The 16433-nt window shown below is 32.4% G+C and overlaps 5 protein-coding genes across 5 annotated transcripts in view; 2 read left to right on the top strand and 3 right to left on the bottom strand.

The window, feature by feature from the left end:
- Positions 1-508: 508 nt before the first annotated feature.
- Positions 509-2017, bottom strand: LOC105642553 (epoxide hydrolase 1). The gene is made up of 3 exons (XM_089720973.1): positions 1482-2017; positions 1156-1391; positions 509-965 (listed from the first exon to the last, which is right to left on the bottom strand). The coding sequence occupies exons 1-3, from the start codon at positions 1941-1943 to the stop codon at positions 716-718; spliced, it is 948 nt and encodes a 315-aa protein (XP_089577099.1). The 5' UTR covers positions 1944-2017; the 3' UTR covers positions 509-715.
- A 2405-nt stretch (positions 2018-4422) lies between these two features.
- On the bottom strand, positions 4423-5961 carry LOC105642554 (epoxide hydrolase 1). Its single transcript, XM_012227417.4, has 2 exons — positions 4894-5961; positions 4423-4798 (listed from the first exon to the last, which is right to left on the bottom strand). Exons 1-2 carry the CDS (start codon positions 5604-5606, stop codon positions 4552-4554), a joined length of 960 nt encoding a protein of 319 aa, XP_012082807.1. The 5' UTR covers positions 5607-5961; the 3' UTR covers positions 4423-4551.
- A 4985-nt stretch (positions 5962-10946) lies between these two features.
- On the top strand, positions 10947-12991 carry LOC105642555 (RING-H2 finger protein ATL5). Its single transcript, XM_012227418.4, has one exon. It carries the CDS (start codon positions 11091-11093, stop codon positions 11730-11732), a length of 642 nt encoding a protein of 213 aa, XP_012082808.1. The 5' UTR covers positions 10947-11090; the 3' UTR covers positions 11733-12991.
- A 1473-nt stretch (positions 12992-14464) lies between these two features.
- On the top strand, positions 14465-15013 carry LOC105642556 (Plant invertase/pectin methylesterase inhibitor superfamily protein). The gene has a single exon (XM_012227419.4). The coding sequence runs from the start codon at positions 14465-14467 to the stop codon at positions 15011-15013; it is 549 nt and encodes a 182-aa protein (XP_012082809.1).
- A 655-nt stretch (positions 15014-15668) lies between these two features.
- Positions 15669-16433, bottom strand: part of LOC149496478 (putative pectinesterase/pectinesterase inhibitor 41) — a 912-nt gene continuing 147 nt past the window's right edge. Inside the window, exon 2 of the mRNA XM_089721348.1 lies at positions 15669-16431. Coding sequence (XP_089577474.1) covers positions 15878-16431 — 554 coding nt within the window. The 3' untranslated portion in view covers positions 15669-15877. The remainder of the gene's footprint in view (positions 16432-16433) is intronic.

Genomic DNA, 16433 nt, shown 5'->3' with positions numbered 1-16433 from the left:
TTAAAAATAAAATATACTTTCACTTATTTAACTATACATATATATTAATATATAATTTATTTTAATCTGACCTGGTTTCCAAAAAATTTTAAAAGAATGCTTCAAGTCATGGATCAAAGGAAACAAAATGAAAGAGTCAACCAAATAACAGAAGTATAAATTAATAAAGCCATTCTCATGCATAGACTTAGAGTTCTATTTCGCAATTGCTGGAGCCTGGAGCATGCTTTCTTTGAACAGAGGATAGAACCCATTGCAGTAATAGTTATGACAAATTGACCGCAGTTGAAATCAACGCCACCTGGACAAAGATGAATTACATTTTATCAAAAATATGAGTTTTAAAATAGTCAAATTTTTAATTTTATCCTCCAAAACAGTTTTACTTTTGTCAATTTCGTCCTTTTAAGTTTTAGTCTTAAATCCAGTCACCATTGGATAGAAGGAACTGCCAAAAAAAGCAGGGAGGATTGATTGCTTTGCAGAGTGCAATCAAGTCAAACAAGGCTAGGCTAAAATTACAATAGTTTATTAAAGATACTCTCAATTACAGTTTCAAGTCTAGCCAAATAAATTTAAGGTGGTCAAGATCAATATGCTATAACTAAAACAGACACACTTCATTAAACAATTATTTTCTCAGTTGCATGACCAAATTGCTGGTCAAACTCCTTTTTTTTTTTTTTTTTTGTCTTTTCTACCATGTCATTTCTTGTCAGTCAAAGTTCTTGATGAAATCATATATATGGTTGCTGACTTCTTCGGCCTTTTCCTGGATGATGAAATGGCCTACTCCTTCCATTATCACCACTTCTTGTAAGTTGGGCACGTCTTTTTTAAACCCACCATTTTTTATATATTCCTTCATTCCAGGAAGATGGTAGGCAGTGTCCAAATCTCCTACGATAAACTTAACTGGCACCTTAATTTGTTGCCCTGCCCATGGCGCCATCAGCTCCCACGTTCTGCCATCAAATTTAATTAATTAATATGGTTTAAATAACTATTTGAATTAAAGAATCTAAATTTAGTCAATCTTTTCATGGAGTATGGGAAACGAGAGGTCTTTCGATGAATATTTTATTCAAAATTCAGCTCAATTCGACCTCCAATGAATTAAAAGGAAAAAAAAAAAAAAAAAGTAAGACTACTTACAACTTAATGGCTCTGTAATAATTCAAACCACCAGTAATGCCTGTCTGGTGAAATTTGGCCGCGTAATAATTAATATCTTCTTCAGATAGCCAGGACGGCAAGCAACTGCATAAACAATCCGGAAATTCTATTTCTTTAGGTATACGAGGCGGGTTTGGATTACGAGCTGTAAAGATTGTTTTTAGCAGGCTAGCAATGTCAAGCAGAGAAAACTTTTCTTCAGCCTCTATAGGTTCCTGGATCATATATACACACACACGCACGTTAATTTTTTTGATTTCTATCTATCTATCTATATAAAGAAACTAAAGATGAAAAATCTATACCTGAAACCTGCAGACGTAGTAATCGTCGCCGAAACATGCCTTGAGCCCATCCACAGGGTTAACCGGTGTCCTGGGCGTGAAGGCGATGCTGGAGTTGACTAAGGCTTTGATTCTATCAGGTCTAAACAAGCAAAAGTACCAGGCAATAACGGCGCCCCAGTCATGGCCAACCAAAAATACTTTTTCGATACCCAACTCGTCAAGCAGACCGATAAGGTCTCCGACGATATGGAATCCGGTGTATTCAGTTACAGATTCCGGTGCATCTGTATCGCCAAAGCCCCGAAGGTCAGGGGCTATGCAACGGTAGCCAAGGGCGGATAAATGGAGGAGTTGGTGTCGCCATGAATACCAGAGCTCAGGGAAGCCATGCAAGAACAGGATTGCTGGTCCTGTCCCTATTGTTGCTACATGCATATTGATGCCATTTGCGGCTACTCTGATGTGTTGTATGTTCTCCATATCTTTTTGATATATTCTTTGCTTCTTCTCTAATATAGTTCTTTTCTTGCAGTCTTAGATGCTTTGGTTACCATGTGGAGGAGGGTATTTATAGAGGAGATTACGAGACCAAGTCTTCTGTTTAATCAAATTGTGATAAACCACTTATTTTATTTACGAAGACAGACAAAAATATTTTCTAGTCAAAAGTCGAAACGGAGATTAATTACTTAGTAAATTCTAACATTTATAAATCTAACGACGAATCGAATTAATAAAAAAAAATTTTATATTGAAATAATAATATTTTTAACATTTATTGTGAAAAATATTGTTGATAAAATGAAGAGAATTTTTTTAAAAATCTCTTTTTAAATTACCTCGATTAATAAATGAACCCATAAATTGATTTTATGCAGCTCTAATCCGTAAGCAACAGTGCATGCATCCTTAAAATTTGTTGATGACAGGCTGTTTTGTTCGTGGCAGGCGATTATTAATTAACGAATAAATCCAGAGTTTATATACATGTCTTTTGTATTTTTGGACAGTTGACCATTTAGCTATACAATTTTCATCTTTTAATGTAAGTTTGCAACTTTTTGGAGAGCTGTTTCGAGATGGTGTACCAACGGATATTTTGTAATGATAAACGGTAATTAACTGCTTTTAATGTAATTGCATTGGAGACGCTCTGATAACTACTAGCTCACTTCATTCTCCTGTTTATTCTCTCTCATTTTCAATATTCCAAATTCTATCATACTGTTGCCATTTTAATTTATCTCTTTAGGTTTAGTTCTTAATGGTAGAAGAAATCACAAGTTGCCATTTTAATTTTTTACTTAGGCATTATATTCTGAAAATAAAATTTTTTAATTAACCATTTACACTTAACATAAATTATTATCCTTAAATAGTTTTCTGAAATTGTATTACCTTTTTTTTTTTTTTTTGAATGGAATGAAAATGTATTACCTAAATCAAAATAACTTTTTTTTTAAAAAAAATTATTTACATTTCCTCCACAAAATATATATATTTCAAATCAAACCCTTCATTTTGACTCCCTAACATTGAACATCAATTGGCAAGTGGTTATTGATTTAATATTTTCGGAATACATTCACAATTTTTCTTTGCAGCATTAATTTCTGTCTGGTGCAATGGGACCATCTTTATGTAAGAAAGGAATAAAATATAAGTGGTTGAATTATTGATTTTCCGTTCTATCAATTTATTAAAATTGAAATTGAAATTTTCGCTTTATAAGAAAAAGTGAATAAGTCTAATCGGAAATTTTATTATCAGGTCGTATATATATATTTATCTTTAAATTATGTCTTTGTGTGCAGGTTGTCTTCAATGTTTACCCTCATACTTATTTTCCTTCGATTTCCAATATTACTGTCATCTATGTTTGGATTATCTTATACCTTATCAATTTAGTATATTATACTGTATATCCAATTTGGTTTTCTTTCTTCACTCTTGAATTTTCTTGTAATACTATTTTAGTCTGCAATTAATATTATTTTGAACAAGTCTTCTACTTATTCTTGTAATCATATTATTTCCGAATAGGCTAAATTGCTGTCCTGCTACCGTGTTTCTGTTATTGCCTATAATTAACGTGCTTTGCTTCTATGACGTCAATACAACAGCCGTTTTTTGAAAAATAAACAAAATATATCGGTCCAAGTTGGTGTGTGGAAATTAGGATGGTCTTTTAATTGATGATTTATTTATTTATTTATTTATTTATTAGGAGATCTAATAGGTCGAAATAATATGATAAATATACAATAGAAGTATTTTTTTTTTTCTCATCAAATTGATAAAAATTTTTATCATTGAAAATTTCAATTCAAGACATGTTACTCACATTAATGAAAAGATCAACTGAACTACGTTTGATTGGTTTCAATAAAAAAAAATTCTATTTTAAAAGAAAACTTTTGTAATAAGTTATTAGCAAGTGGAAATTTTTCCCTCGAGCCAATTAAATATAGTAATTGATATTTTTATTTTCTATAAAAATATAAAAAATAAAAGTGTCAATAACAATATTTTACTACCATAAAAAATTTTCATTAATTTAACAAGAGATGTCAATTCATCTGATTGCGTGAGAATCCAAAAAGTAAATACTAACGAGTAGTTTTACTTTAAGGTAAACTATTATTTTTTAGATAATGTGATATGGCTAGGAAGAGGTTTGTAAGATACAAATAATAGTTTCAAAAAAAAAATTCAGGGGCAGGTGCTTCCACTGTCCTATTGTGGAATCTCTCCTATTTCTTATGCCATTGGCTATTTAATTAGTTTAATGAAAAACAACTGGTGCAAGAAGATAGACCATTTTTTTAATGCTATTTCCTTATTAAACCAGATAGAATTATGGTTTATGTTCTTTAAATTATTTTCATTTCAATATTTTTTTTTATATTATTTCAAAGTTATGTCTTTTTAATTTTTACAGTACTGATGCAAGTAGTGGTTTGAATCGATGAAAAGTGAAGAATTATTATAAATTAGAAAATCAATACAATTTTGAGTGCGTTACAACTCTTAAAATTAACAAAAGAATAAAGAAATCGTGGAGACGATTTGTATAGTCTGTAAAAGATCAGAACTTTTTGATGAAATCATAAATATGCTGGCTGATTTCCTGAGCCTTTTCTTGGATAATGAAATGGGCCACTCCTTCCATTATCACCACTTCTTCCAAAAGCGGCACATCGTTTTTAAATCCACCATTATTTACATATTCTTTCACACCAGGAAGATTATAAGCTGTGTCCAGATCCCCCACTATGAATTTTACTGGTACTTTCACCTGTTGCCCTGTCCACGGAGCCATCAGCTCCCAGGTTCTGCATCATCAAATCAATTACAAACTTCATTAATAATGTTTAATTAATTGAGATTCGCTTAATTTAATATTGAAAAATGAATTAATGAAACTTACGACTTGAGGTTTCTGTAATAATTTAATCCTCCTGTAAATCCTGTCTGTTTAAATTTGGTAGCGAAATAATCGATGTCTTCCTCAGAAAGCCAAGAGGGCAAGCTGCATAGAGAATCTGGGAATAATGATTCGTATGCTATGTTTTTCGGGATGCGAGGCGGTTTTGGATCCCGAGCTGTATAAATACTTCTTAGAAGGCTTGCTGTATTAACTCCAGCAAACTGTGCCTCATGTTCTATAGGTCCCTGAAACCTGCAGACATAGTAATCGTCGCCAATGATAGCCCTGAGATTCTCCACAGGATTTAGCAGTTGTGGGAACCTCGGTGTGAAGGCAACGCTGGTATTGACTAAGGCCTTGATTCTGTCAGGTCTAAACAAGCAAAAGTACCAGGCGATGATGGAGCCCCAGTCATGGCCAACCAAAAACACTTGCTCGATTCCCAATGCGTCAAGAAGACCAATAAGGTCACCGACTATGTGGAACCCTGTGTACTCGCTGACTGATGCAGGAACATCGGTGTCACCATAGCCACGAAGGTCAGGGGCTATGCAACGATAGCCAAGTGCAGATAAATGAAGGAGTTGGTGTCGCCATGAATACCAGAGCTCAGGGAATCCATGCAAGAAGAGAATTGCTGGACCTGTCCCTATTGTTGCTACATGCATGTTGATACCGTTTGTGGGTACTCTTATGTGCTGTATCTTCTCCATTTCTTTTGAAAAATGTGTTTTTGCTTTCTGATAGATTGCTGCTAACTTGCTAGAGATTATTGGCTTGAGATTTTGGGTTGCTTTTGGTTTTTGCTAGATATGGATGATTTGAATGCAGTAAGGAGGAGTTATATATATATATATATATATATATATATAGAAGAAAGCCTTGACTAAGTCTGCTGCTTTCCAATATGGATTGAGAAGGAATGTCAGATGACATTCCAAGCACTTGTTAAAAAGAGAATGATTCCAACTTGGGCAAGTGGATAGTATTGATAATTTTTGGATCATATAGGTAAGGTCGTTTTTATTGTTTGAAAAAAGAAAGAATTAATTGAAAGTCTTCGAAGATAATTTCCGATTTCTACCATGTTAATATGTTATAAAAATCAAACTGTTCATTCTAAAATAAAGAAATTCACAAAAAAGAAAAGTTCAAATCATTTGTAATTATATTTCTTTTTTTATATATTTCAAATGCAAGTGCCTGTTAAAAGTAGACTCTGAAATTGCAACTTGCAATTCTAAATTATTGATTCACTAAAATCAAAAGGACGTCTGCACATATATATACTTCTGGGCATTTTCGTAGCCTTCATTTACTTAGCAAGAAATACGCACTGTCAACAATGGTGTGGAATTGCCACCTACGCGCTACATTTCGTTTACCTGGAAAACGCGTACCTCTGCATCTGGGCGTGTTGGTCCTATGGACATGGAGGACCGACCGGATTTACATTATCCATTCGAGCATTAATTAATTAAATTAATTAATTATGTATGAAAAGCAACCTTCCTCTTTATTTGACATTTTACCTTGTATTTTTAGGCGTGACTTATATTTTTTTTAATTGACTTATTCTTTTTTTTTTTTTTTTTGTTAGTTCAATGAGAAAATATACAAAGCAACCAGGAATAAATAAGAGGCAGAATAGTAAACACGCATAGAGTATATATAGCCACGAATCCATGATATTTTTATATTCAAAATATCTTGATAATTCTTACTAACAAGAAGCAGTATATTATAAGCTAAAGACATAAAAATAATCTTCAACCCCAAGTTAAAAAATTTGAATAAGTAACCAAGATCGTAGTTGCATTAGATTATGTTAATCAAGAGTGGAAAATGATGTCCAACCCACATTATTAAGTGACTTGACCTACAATTAATTAACTGCAATGGGCAACCTAATAGAAAGCATTTCTTCAAATCTGTTCCAACAACTTTCAAGAGTAACATAGATTAATTTCTTGTATCCTCTCAATATAGTATCTAAAACCCTAGGGTTGGGAAGAAATTGACAAATTATAAATATATTATTGACTGTTTAAAAAAGATTTTTAAATTAGGGTTAGGAAGATTTTTATTTCTTGAGAAATTAAGATTGAAACCAAGAAGAAAACCCAACAACATAAATTCAGTGACAGGAAGAAATTCCTTTTACATTTTATTTCCTCTAACAACACTGCAATAGCAGAACCCCGTTGCTGTTATTATCGATTTGGAATTATCAGAACTTCTTAATGAAGTCATAAATGTGTTTGCTAACCTCCTCAAGCTTTTCTTGGTTCAGAAAGTCAGCTACTCCTTCCAGCACAACCATATCATATGGTAATATATTATAATATGGTAACACAATTTGATTGATACTGAACAAGGTATATATTAAATATGGGAAGAATATAATATTTTTAAGGATTTTATTATATTGAAAGAAATTTTTTTCCTAAAATATAAAATTAATTATATGCTCGTAGACTTTAGCAAAAAGTAAAAAGAAAAAAGAAAAATACTAAAATTAGAAGCAATGCTCTAATTATATTATAATATATTATAATAGTTATTTATTTATAACATATAATATCTATAATATAAATTTAAAATATAATCAGTCAAGTCAGGCTAAATCTCACTTTGAGAAAATTTATTATTTTTTTATTCTTTTATTTCATAAAATATTCTTTTTTCTATTTTATAAATGCTCTTAAATTTTTAGTATATAAATTAAATTATATTATATAATCAACGAGTAAAAAAACGTGACAGAGAGTGTACTAAAAAATTTGCAGGACCAAAGCCTATTGAAAATTGCCTTATTATAAATTAAAATTTAATTTGAATAATATATAATTTAAAGGCTTTTTTTCTTAGTTGACAAGCCAATGCCCTTCTATATGACCTAGTAGATTCATCCACCCATTTGTGTTTATTTGGTTTTAGTCAAGGACAAATATGTAAAAAATGCAAAACTTTTAAAAATCAAGACTGCATTAAAAATAATTTAATTCTTCTGTGCACAAAAAAAAATATTCCATTAACTAATGTATGTGAGTGTCCAAATGCTTTAGTTTGAAAAATATTTTTTTCTAATTTTTTAATTTTCTCAGTAAATGATTATAACTAAAATTATATTTTTAATTAGTTTAGTATATCAGTAAATACAGACACCGGCCTTTCGTCTTGTCTGTCTTGTCCCAGTCCAAGCCTACAGTGACGCCGAATTGATGGCTTTGATAATACAATTGATAAGGTCCAAGAAGCGATAATGCTGTCATATAAGGCTTCCCTAATATGGGTAGGCAGGCCCATTTCCGTCAGACAAAGGGTCCCATTATGTACGAAACCACTTTCGTTTTCTTTTCCTTCATTCCAAATGATTATGGACCCAATGAGCGGCAAGAGGGCATAAAAAGAAAAAGGTACGTTTGAAAAATAAAAAATATATATATATATCTTATTCTTATGAGTAACATATTAAGGTAAATTTATTAATTAATAAAATATAAAATCTTTTAAATTTTATTTAATGAATTTGTAGTTAATCCATTTTGTACAGATATAAATAAAGAAGAAAAGTGAAAACATCTGATTTCCAATACTTTAACATTAACCCATCAATATTTTATATTCCAACGCATTAAAATGGAAAATATTAACATACACTCCAACTTTATCGTGCTCCTATTATGATTGGGATTGGGAGGCTTTTCATTATTAAGGATTTAAGATTTCAATTATTATTTTTCAAGACTTTGGAAGAATAAAATAAAGCAATTTAAAAACTATTAAATAAAGATATGATACGTGTCAAGGTAGCAAGGTAAAGGACCATTCAACTCTACCTATCAGGCCCGTCACAAGAGCTCGTGCAACTAAATTACAACCAGCATTGAATGCATTTATTCAAGAACAAGTCACGTTAGAGCTTCAAGATCATAATTATGCAAGATGTGGGATTGAACTTAAAGAAGCACCTAAGTTTATTCTGATGCTTGAGGCGTGTGAAGAGGTTGCCCATTGATGCATTGTACTGTTTCATACTTAAGCAAATTTAGAAGAATGTTCTTTCATTGTAAGCTTAAGTATGGGGCGTGTAAGGCCTATGGGTCCGTTTATCCTATTTTGTTGAATTTGTTTTATAGTGGACTTAGGTATTTAATGTAAGGCTGGTTGAACTTCTATCCCAAAGTTGGGCCGCCCATAGATTAGTTAATATTTAAGTTAGACTTGTTTTAATTAGTTAGTTTGGACTTTGTATTTAATTAAGCACATATAGACCATATTGGGTTAGGCCTAGACTAATGTTTAGAGGTTAATTAGGTTTAGTTTTTAGGAGTACTAATACTTTATGTTGCTGAAGTTGAACAGAGACATCATTATCAAAAACCGTTATTTTTGTTTTTTCTCTCAAAAGAAGCCGTGTTCTTCTTTGAATGAATGCAAACAAATTTTCCTTAGTGATTAAGATTGTGAGTTCTACAAGATTAATTACACCAAGAATTTCAAATTTATTTTCAACAGTACTTAAAGATAAGTTCTTATTTTCTTGATTTAAATTCGTTTCTTTTTCTCTTCAAGAGTACTTGGGGATTTAGAATTTGACGAGTACTTTCATAATTGTATGTCCTCCGTTGGATTCTCCTTGTTGATTGCAAGATTACTTATTTAGTTAGCTAGGGTCTCATTAAGATAATTACATTTAATTAATCTTCCAATAGTATTAAATAGAAAATATTATGGTCTTATTCTTATATTTTACTATAGTATATAATAATGCACCTCCACTTTTAGGAATGCATTGTTTTATCTATATTGTTTATTTTCTTTATATTGTTATATCATTTTGTCAATTTTTTATTATTTCATCAATCAATTAATATATTGTTTTTGTATTTAATGAATTAAAATATAAAAGAAATCGATAAAAGGGTATAACAACGCAATAGGGGCAAAAAATATGGAGAAACAATATAAGGAGAAAATAGTAATTTTGTATAAAATATGCAGTGATATCATATCTATGCAAAAAGCATTATGCAAACCAGCTGTAACTTGGAGTAGCAGTACATATTCTTTTGGTGTGGGGACCACAAAACAATCTTCTCCTATTTGCCACTTTATGCCTCTCTTATTTATATACTTACTGAGACCAACTTAACATCATCACTGTCGATTTGGTTTTGGATTAGAGAGAATATAATAAACCAACAACCAAACAACAACTCCTGCCACTGGACCAATGCCGCATTCTATTTCTAGGTATTTTCTCTTGAAAAAAATATTGTCATGTATGTGACATTTGCTCATGGGAATACTTAGATTATTGAACTAAAAAAGGAAAGAAATGATGATTGTTCATTTTTGGCTTGAATTGGCAGTTGGAATCCTAAGAACTACCGAGTTCCTCGTAACTTGTTCACTCATGGAACGATTCATTAGCTTGATGGTTGTATTGATAACCAATTTTAGAATATCTAAATCCTGTTTTGGATAACTTAACTTGTTCTTATGATATAAGTTTAACCTTTCGGCTTGCCCACCGAAACCCAATACCGAGCTGCGCATATGGTTTTGTGGGAATGTTGGATCGTCCTTCAAATTACCATTAATTCATTCCTCTTAATCTTACAGAATCTAGCATTTCCCCACCTTTCAGAGGATTATTAGTCATCAATTCTATGAATCTGTCCGGTGTCTATCAACTAAACTATATTTTTCTCCTTACTTTAATGCTAAATTCTGTACAGTGAAAGGCTGCATCTTAAATTCTTGGAAAAAAAAAATATCAAATCAAATATGAGTAGTCAACACAAATTTAATTAATTATTTAAAATTGCTAAATATCTTATAATTATTTAATTAATTTATGTATTAAATGAATTAAAATTAAAACACGAATTTTTTTTTTTTGGCTAAAAATACAAGAGTGGGTTTATCCATTTGGCATTGAGAATCATTTAAAAATATAATATTAAAAGCTAGGTAGCTAAATATACAAAATAAGGCAATTATAAAATCCCGCCATTCAAAAAATGTAAATGAGAAAACCAGAATCCATCAACTCAAATCTGCAGATAGGAACCTTCGTCATCGCTTTCCTCTCCCTGCAATTTGCAACTCCAATAAATACCCTCCCTTTACTTCACTCTTCTTATATCTCCAAAAACTCTCTCTTCCATTTCCAAATTCGCTAGCGAATGGAAAACTTCAAACCAAGAAATCAAGTTTCCCATAACACCCAGTACGTTCATGATGGAAAGATAATGCTCTGTACAGGAATCATCCTCTTCACAGCGATATCCATCATGATTTGTTTCAACAGCCGCCGTCGCTGCCTACGTGAAAGCCAACTCTCGTCTTCCTCCAACACCGCCGCCACTGACAGTGTTGCTGCACAGGGTCTAGACCCGTCTACTTTAAAAAGTCTTCCCACTTTTGTTTATAGCGCGAAAACTCAGGACGCAGTGGTAGAATGCGCCGTTTGCTTATCGGAATTACAAGACGGCGATGAAGGACGAGTGTTGCCTAAGTGTAATCACGCCTTTCATATTTGTTGTATCGACATGTGGTTTCATTCTCACTCTAACTGTCCGCTCTGTAGAGCCCCGGTTCAATCAGGCAACGTTACTGAAATTTGTACCGAAAGAGTAACACCAGTACTCGAAAATGGCGGTATAGAGATGGAATCTGGACGGAAGAAAAGAGATGAGAGTGGTTGCTCTGCTTCATCATCGCCAGTCAGTTTATCTTTATCTACTCTAGAATGCCAGAGAAAGTCATTAGACCTGGTCACTATACTCGTGGAGGTACCCACAGCCACTGGGGAGCAAAGGCCCTAAAGGGTTGGACCTTTTGGTGGACATGGGCTTGGGTCGACCCAGACTTGAAAGTTCTAACTCTAGGTCACTGGTTGGTTCGGTTGTGTAAGTAAAAAAGGTGGATGATTTTGTAGGTAGCAAATGCAAGTCTCGTAAATTATTGGCTCGTTTCAGTAGAGTTGAGTATATATAACCATTATTATTTTTGAGCTACAAAAGATCGACCCCTAGTGTCATATTTTAACCAGTACAGTATGTCTACATTTACAGTTACAAGCACGATATCAATCATTCTAAAACTGCTACAAGAATTGCTCCAATTTCTATAATTCATAAAAATAAATAAATTTTTAGTTGCAAACACAATGGAATCGTTCTGTGCAACAAATATACCCAAGTGTTATTCAATTGATTGAAGAAATTTTCTATAAAAAGTAATAAAAATGCTCAATCTCAGTGGTAAAGTGCATATATATATATATATATATATATATATATATAAAATTTATGGTCAATCTTCAACGAATAATAATATCCACTAAATTTAATCTAATTTTAGACAAATTAACATTTGAATTTCTTATTTAAGAACATGCAAATTAATCATTAATCACTACTCACTTCCTCAACCTAAACTAAGAGACCAGAGAAGAAAGGGAAAATGAAGACAATTACAATTAGAAATTGTTTCTTCCTCTCTTCTCTAGTCCTTAGCCTCATCACTCTCTTTCCCCATCAAATTGCAGGCAGTAGTCTGGTGGAACAAGTATGCGAACACTCCCACGACAAAGCAAAATGTATAGAAAGCTTTAACTCAAACCCAGCGAGTGAGGGAGCGAGTCTAGAGCAACTCGGGGTACTAGCTTTAAAGCTAGCTGCTCAGAAAGCAACGTACACGTCTTTGTATATGCAGCACGTTCTTGGAAACCAAACACTGGACCTTGCGATTCAACAGGCGCTAAGTCATTGAGCAGAACAGTATTCAAATGCTTCCCAGGAACTAGAAAACTCTATAACTGCTTTGTCAACAGATAATAGACATACAGTGTCCACGTGGGTGAATGCAGCGATTACCAATATTGAATCCTGCGAGGGCAAGTTGAAGGAAAGTGGGAGCCCAGATTCTGTATTGTTGGCCAGGAATGCATTGTTCCACTTTTTGTGTGACAATGCCCTGGCCATCAACAAAATCTTGACCTCAGAGCACTAGAAATGCTCTGAATGTTAATTTTGTAACTTGTAAATTAATAATAATATCAGTCCAGGTGTTTTTTGGTATACTTGTGTGTGTTCGTGCAACAAACTTATTTTGTTGAAACTTCATAGCTAATATATATGTAGCAGCCACAACAAACTAACACAAACAAAGAAATAACAATAATTAGTTAACAATGAACTTAATTATGAGATAATAATATCATCCTCAGAACTAGAAAATGACAAGTTCAAATTTCTTAAATACATCTTAATTAACCAAAAAAAAGAAAAAACACTTACTAGGTATACGATATTTAGAAGATCCATAAGAGGAAGGCAGCCAATTCATCTATATATTTAAAAGTGAAATGCTACAAAAGTTTGGAATACTATTAATAATTGCTAAAGTGTTGGTAGGTTAGTTTGTCCATTCTGAGGATTATTGTACCTCTTCTATTATTGCACATGAAGTACTCAATCTTTTCCTCTCCTGTGTAAACCAAAATACTCTCTTCTCTGTGTTTTTTTTTTTTTGCTTCCAAAAATGTAATACTGTTATGATATATGCATTGCAAATGATTTATTTTAAATAAATCCTCATAAAATATAAGCGATAAATTGATTTCCAGTGAGCAAATTTTAATTTTGGTCTCCTTGTTTGTATTCAGACTCTTCTCAAGTCAAGTGGATCGATTTTGAACTTGAATTTCTGCAACAAAATAGGATTTTGGTGCTTTTCATTGATAATTTTATTGCTTTTTCTGCATATCGGCGACAAAGAAGAGAAAGAAGAAAATAATTGAGTTGTTAAGGGTATTTTTGTACAACAGCATTTTCTCTCGTCTGACTGACTGTGTCTTTTTCTTTGACTCATACTGAAAAATATAATAAAATAAACAAAACAACAAAACTATATGTAATGGAACAAACTATGAGGATATTATAATGTATTTTTTAAAATTTAGGAATAAACTAATAATTTGTGGTTAATTATAGAGATAAAATTATAATTTTTCCTAAATTTGAAAAATAGGAAAAAAAGCATGTGAAGACTGAAGTGTGAAGTAATTATCAGTTGTGGGGCTATTATTGAATTTGCCATGGGGACTCCAAAAACATCACTCACAGGCTTGCTGCATACATTGAAATTGGGTTTAGGCACAAGGAATGACCCATTAGGCAATTTCAAATTTCAACAACAAAAATAACAATTTATGTGACAAGACTTGGTCCAATTTCAATAATGGATCAAAAAAATAAATCTTTAGTTAATGACAGTAGAATCATTCAATGCACAAATATAAATAAATCTTACTATATTAATCAAAGAAATTTTCTATAAAGAGTACTAAAAATAGTCTCAAAGTCAGTGGTAGAGCATGTATGTATAAAAATATTCGTGGTGAGATCTTCAATGAATAAAAACCACAAAATATAATCTAATTTTAGACAAATTAACATTTGGGTTTCTTATTTAAGAACCCACAAATTAATCACTAAGCACTGCGCTACTCATTTCCTCAACCAAAACTAAGAGACCAGGGAAGAAAGGGAAAATGAAGCCAATTACAATTAGAAATTGCTTCTTCCTCTCTTCTCTAGTCCTTAGCCTCATCACCCTCTTTCCCCACCAAATTGCAGGCAGTGGTCTGGTGGAACAAGTATGCGAACACTCTCATAACAAAACAAAATGTATAGAAAGCTTTAACTCAAACCCAACGAGTGAGGGAGCGAGTTTAGAGCAACTTGGGGTACTAGCAATAAAGCTAGCTGTTCAGAACGCAACATACACGTCTTTGTATATGCAGCAGTTTCTTGGAAACCAAACATTGGACCCTGCTGTTCAACAGGCGGTAAGTCATTGCGCAGAGCAGTATTCGAATGCTTCCCAAGAACTAGAGGACTCTATTGATGCTTTGTCAACAGATGATAGACATACAGTGTTCACATGGGTGAGTGCAGCGATTACCAATATTGAATCCTGCGAGGACAAGTTGAAGGAAAGTGGAAGCCCAGATTCTGTATTGTTGGCCAGGAATGCCATGTTTCGTTTTTTGTGTGACAATGCCTTGGCCATCAACAAAATCTTGACCTCAAAGCATTAGAAATGCTCTAAATGTTAATTTTGTAATTTCAAATTAATATTAATCATACTTCTACGTGTTTTTTGGTATATTAATCATACTTATTTTATTGAAATTCGATAGATAATATACATGTACTAGCAACAGCAAAGTAACATAAACAAACAAAAAATAACAACAATGATGATAATAATTAGTTAACAGTGAACTTAATTATGAGATAATCATATCATCCTTAGAATTAGAAAGTAACACGCTCAAATTTCCTAAATACATCTTAATTAACCACAAAAGAAGAAACACTCTCTAGCTATATGATATTCAGAAGATCCATAGGAGGAAAGAAGCCAATTCAGCTTATATTCAAATGTTTTTCTTTTTCTTTTTAAAATTTTTAAAAGTGAAATGATATAAAAGTTTGGAATAGTACTATTAATAATTGCTAAACTGTTGGTTGGTTAGTTTGTCCTTTTTGAGGATTATTTTAACTCTTCTATTGCACATGAAGTGCTCATTTATTTCCTGTCCTATGTAAACCAAAATGCTCTCTTCTTTGTTTTGTTTTTTTCCCAAAAAATGTAATACTGCTATATACATTCTAAATGATTTTTTTTTTTTTTTAAATAAGTCCTATTAAGAATATATAAAAAAGGAAAAGAATATATATAGAATCATATTAAGAAACAAAAAGGAAAATTATTATTATTTTTTTTTTACAATTTGGTTAATTTAAAAGAATACATTTCGTATATCAAGCTGTATTTTTGCATATAGCTAGGCAGCTTGGTACTGCTTGGTTATTGTACATTACAGTCAAAACAATTACAAACATAAAATAAATAAATAAATAAATATCCTAATGAATAGTTTCTAGGCAGCCCTCAATCATACCAATCCACTAGAAAAAGGAACTCCTGCTTGAGGTATCCAATTATCCCCTAACAAGAAATTAGACACTGTAAAATTAGCAGCATCAGTAGAATTAATTACATGGTAACCTTCCCATGTAACCCTGTTTGTAGTATTAGCTCCTGCTCCAAAGTTATTATACTCTGCATAATACAGCGTGCTTAGTGCAAAATCTCCACTCCATATTTGCCAACCAGCAGGATTTATCAAACTGTCCATGAAGCTTTCCATATAAACAGTTCTTGAGTAATTCTTCCATGGCCTTCCAAGAAAAGTCTGGATTTTGGCATTGCTTGAAGCCAAATCATCAGCTGCTCTTATACTACAATTATGTATAGAAGTTCCTGTGTTTTGGTTCGGGTCGGTTCGGCCTTGTGCAGTGATAGCATTGAATTGTCCAGTCATTGGCAACCGCGGATACAAGTTGCAGTTTTGGAAAACGACAGCTGCGTTTCCAAATATGAAGTCCACTGTACCGTATATGTCGCACTCTCTGTAAAATTGTCTTAGAGAATGCGTATATAATGTGTCT

This window comes from Jatropha curcas, chromosome 5 (assembly GCF_041381405.1).
Source record: "Jatropha curcas cultivar XTBG-Jc1 chromosome 5, XTBG_Jcur_1.0, whole genome shotgun sequence".
NCBI classification, from domain to species: domain Eukaryota; kingdom Viridiplantae; phylum Streptophyta; class Magnoliopsida; order Malpighiales; family Euphorbiaceae; genus Jatropha; species Jatropha curcas.
Note: the sequence above shows the minus strand (reverse complement) of the source record. Positions and strands in the feature narration are given on the sequence as shown.

Coding starts and splice junctions, on each gene's coding strand:
- LOC105642554 (XM_012227417.4), bottom strand. CDS start 5,606: ATGGAGAAGATACAGCACATAAGAGTACCCACAAACGGTATCAACATG. Junction 4,799..4,893: donor TATTACAGAAACCTCAAGTC/GTAAGTTTCATT, acceptor TTGATGATGCAG/AACCTGGGAGCTGATGGCTC.
- LOC105642553 (XM_089720973.1), bottom strand. CDS start 1,943: ATGGAGAACATACAACACATCAGAGTAGCCGCAAATGGCATCAATATG. Junction 1,392..1,481: donor ACTACGTCTGCAGGTTTCAG/GTATAGATTTTT, acceptor TATATGATCCAG/GAACCTATAGAGGCTGAAGA. Junction 966..1,155: donor TATTACAGAGCCATTAAGTT/GTAAGTAGTCTT, acceptor ATTTGATGGCAG/AACGTGGGAGCTGATGGCGC.
- LOC105642555 (XM_012227418.4), top strand. CDS start 11,091: ATGGAAAACTTCAAACCAAGAAATCAAGTTTCCCATAACACCCAGTAC.
- LOC105642556 (XM_012227419.4), top strand. CDS start 14,465: ATGAAGCCAATTACAATTAGAAATTGCTTCTTCCTCTCTTCTCTAGTC.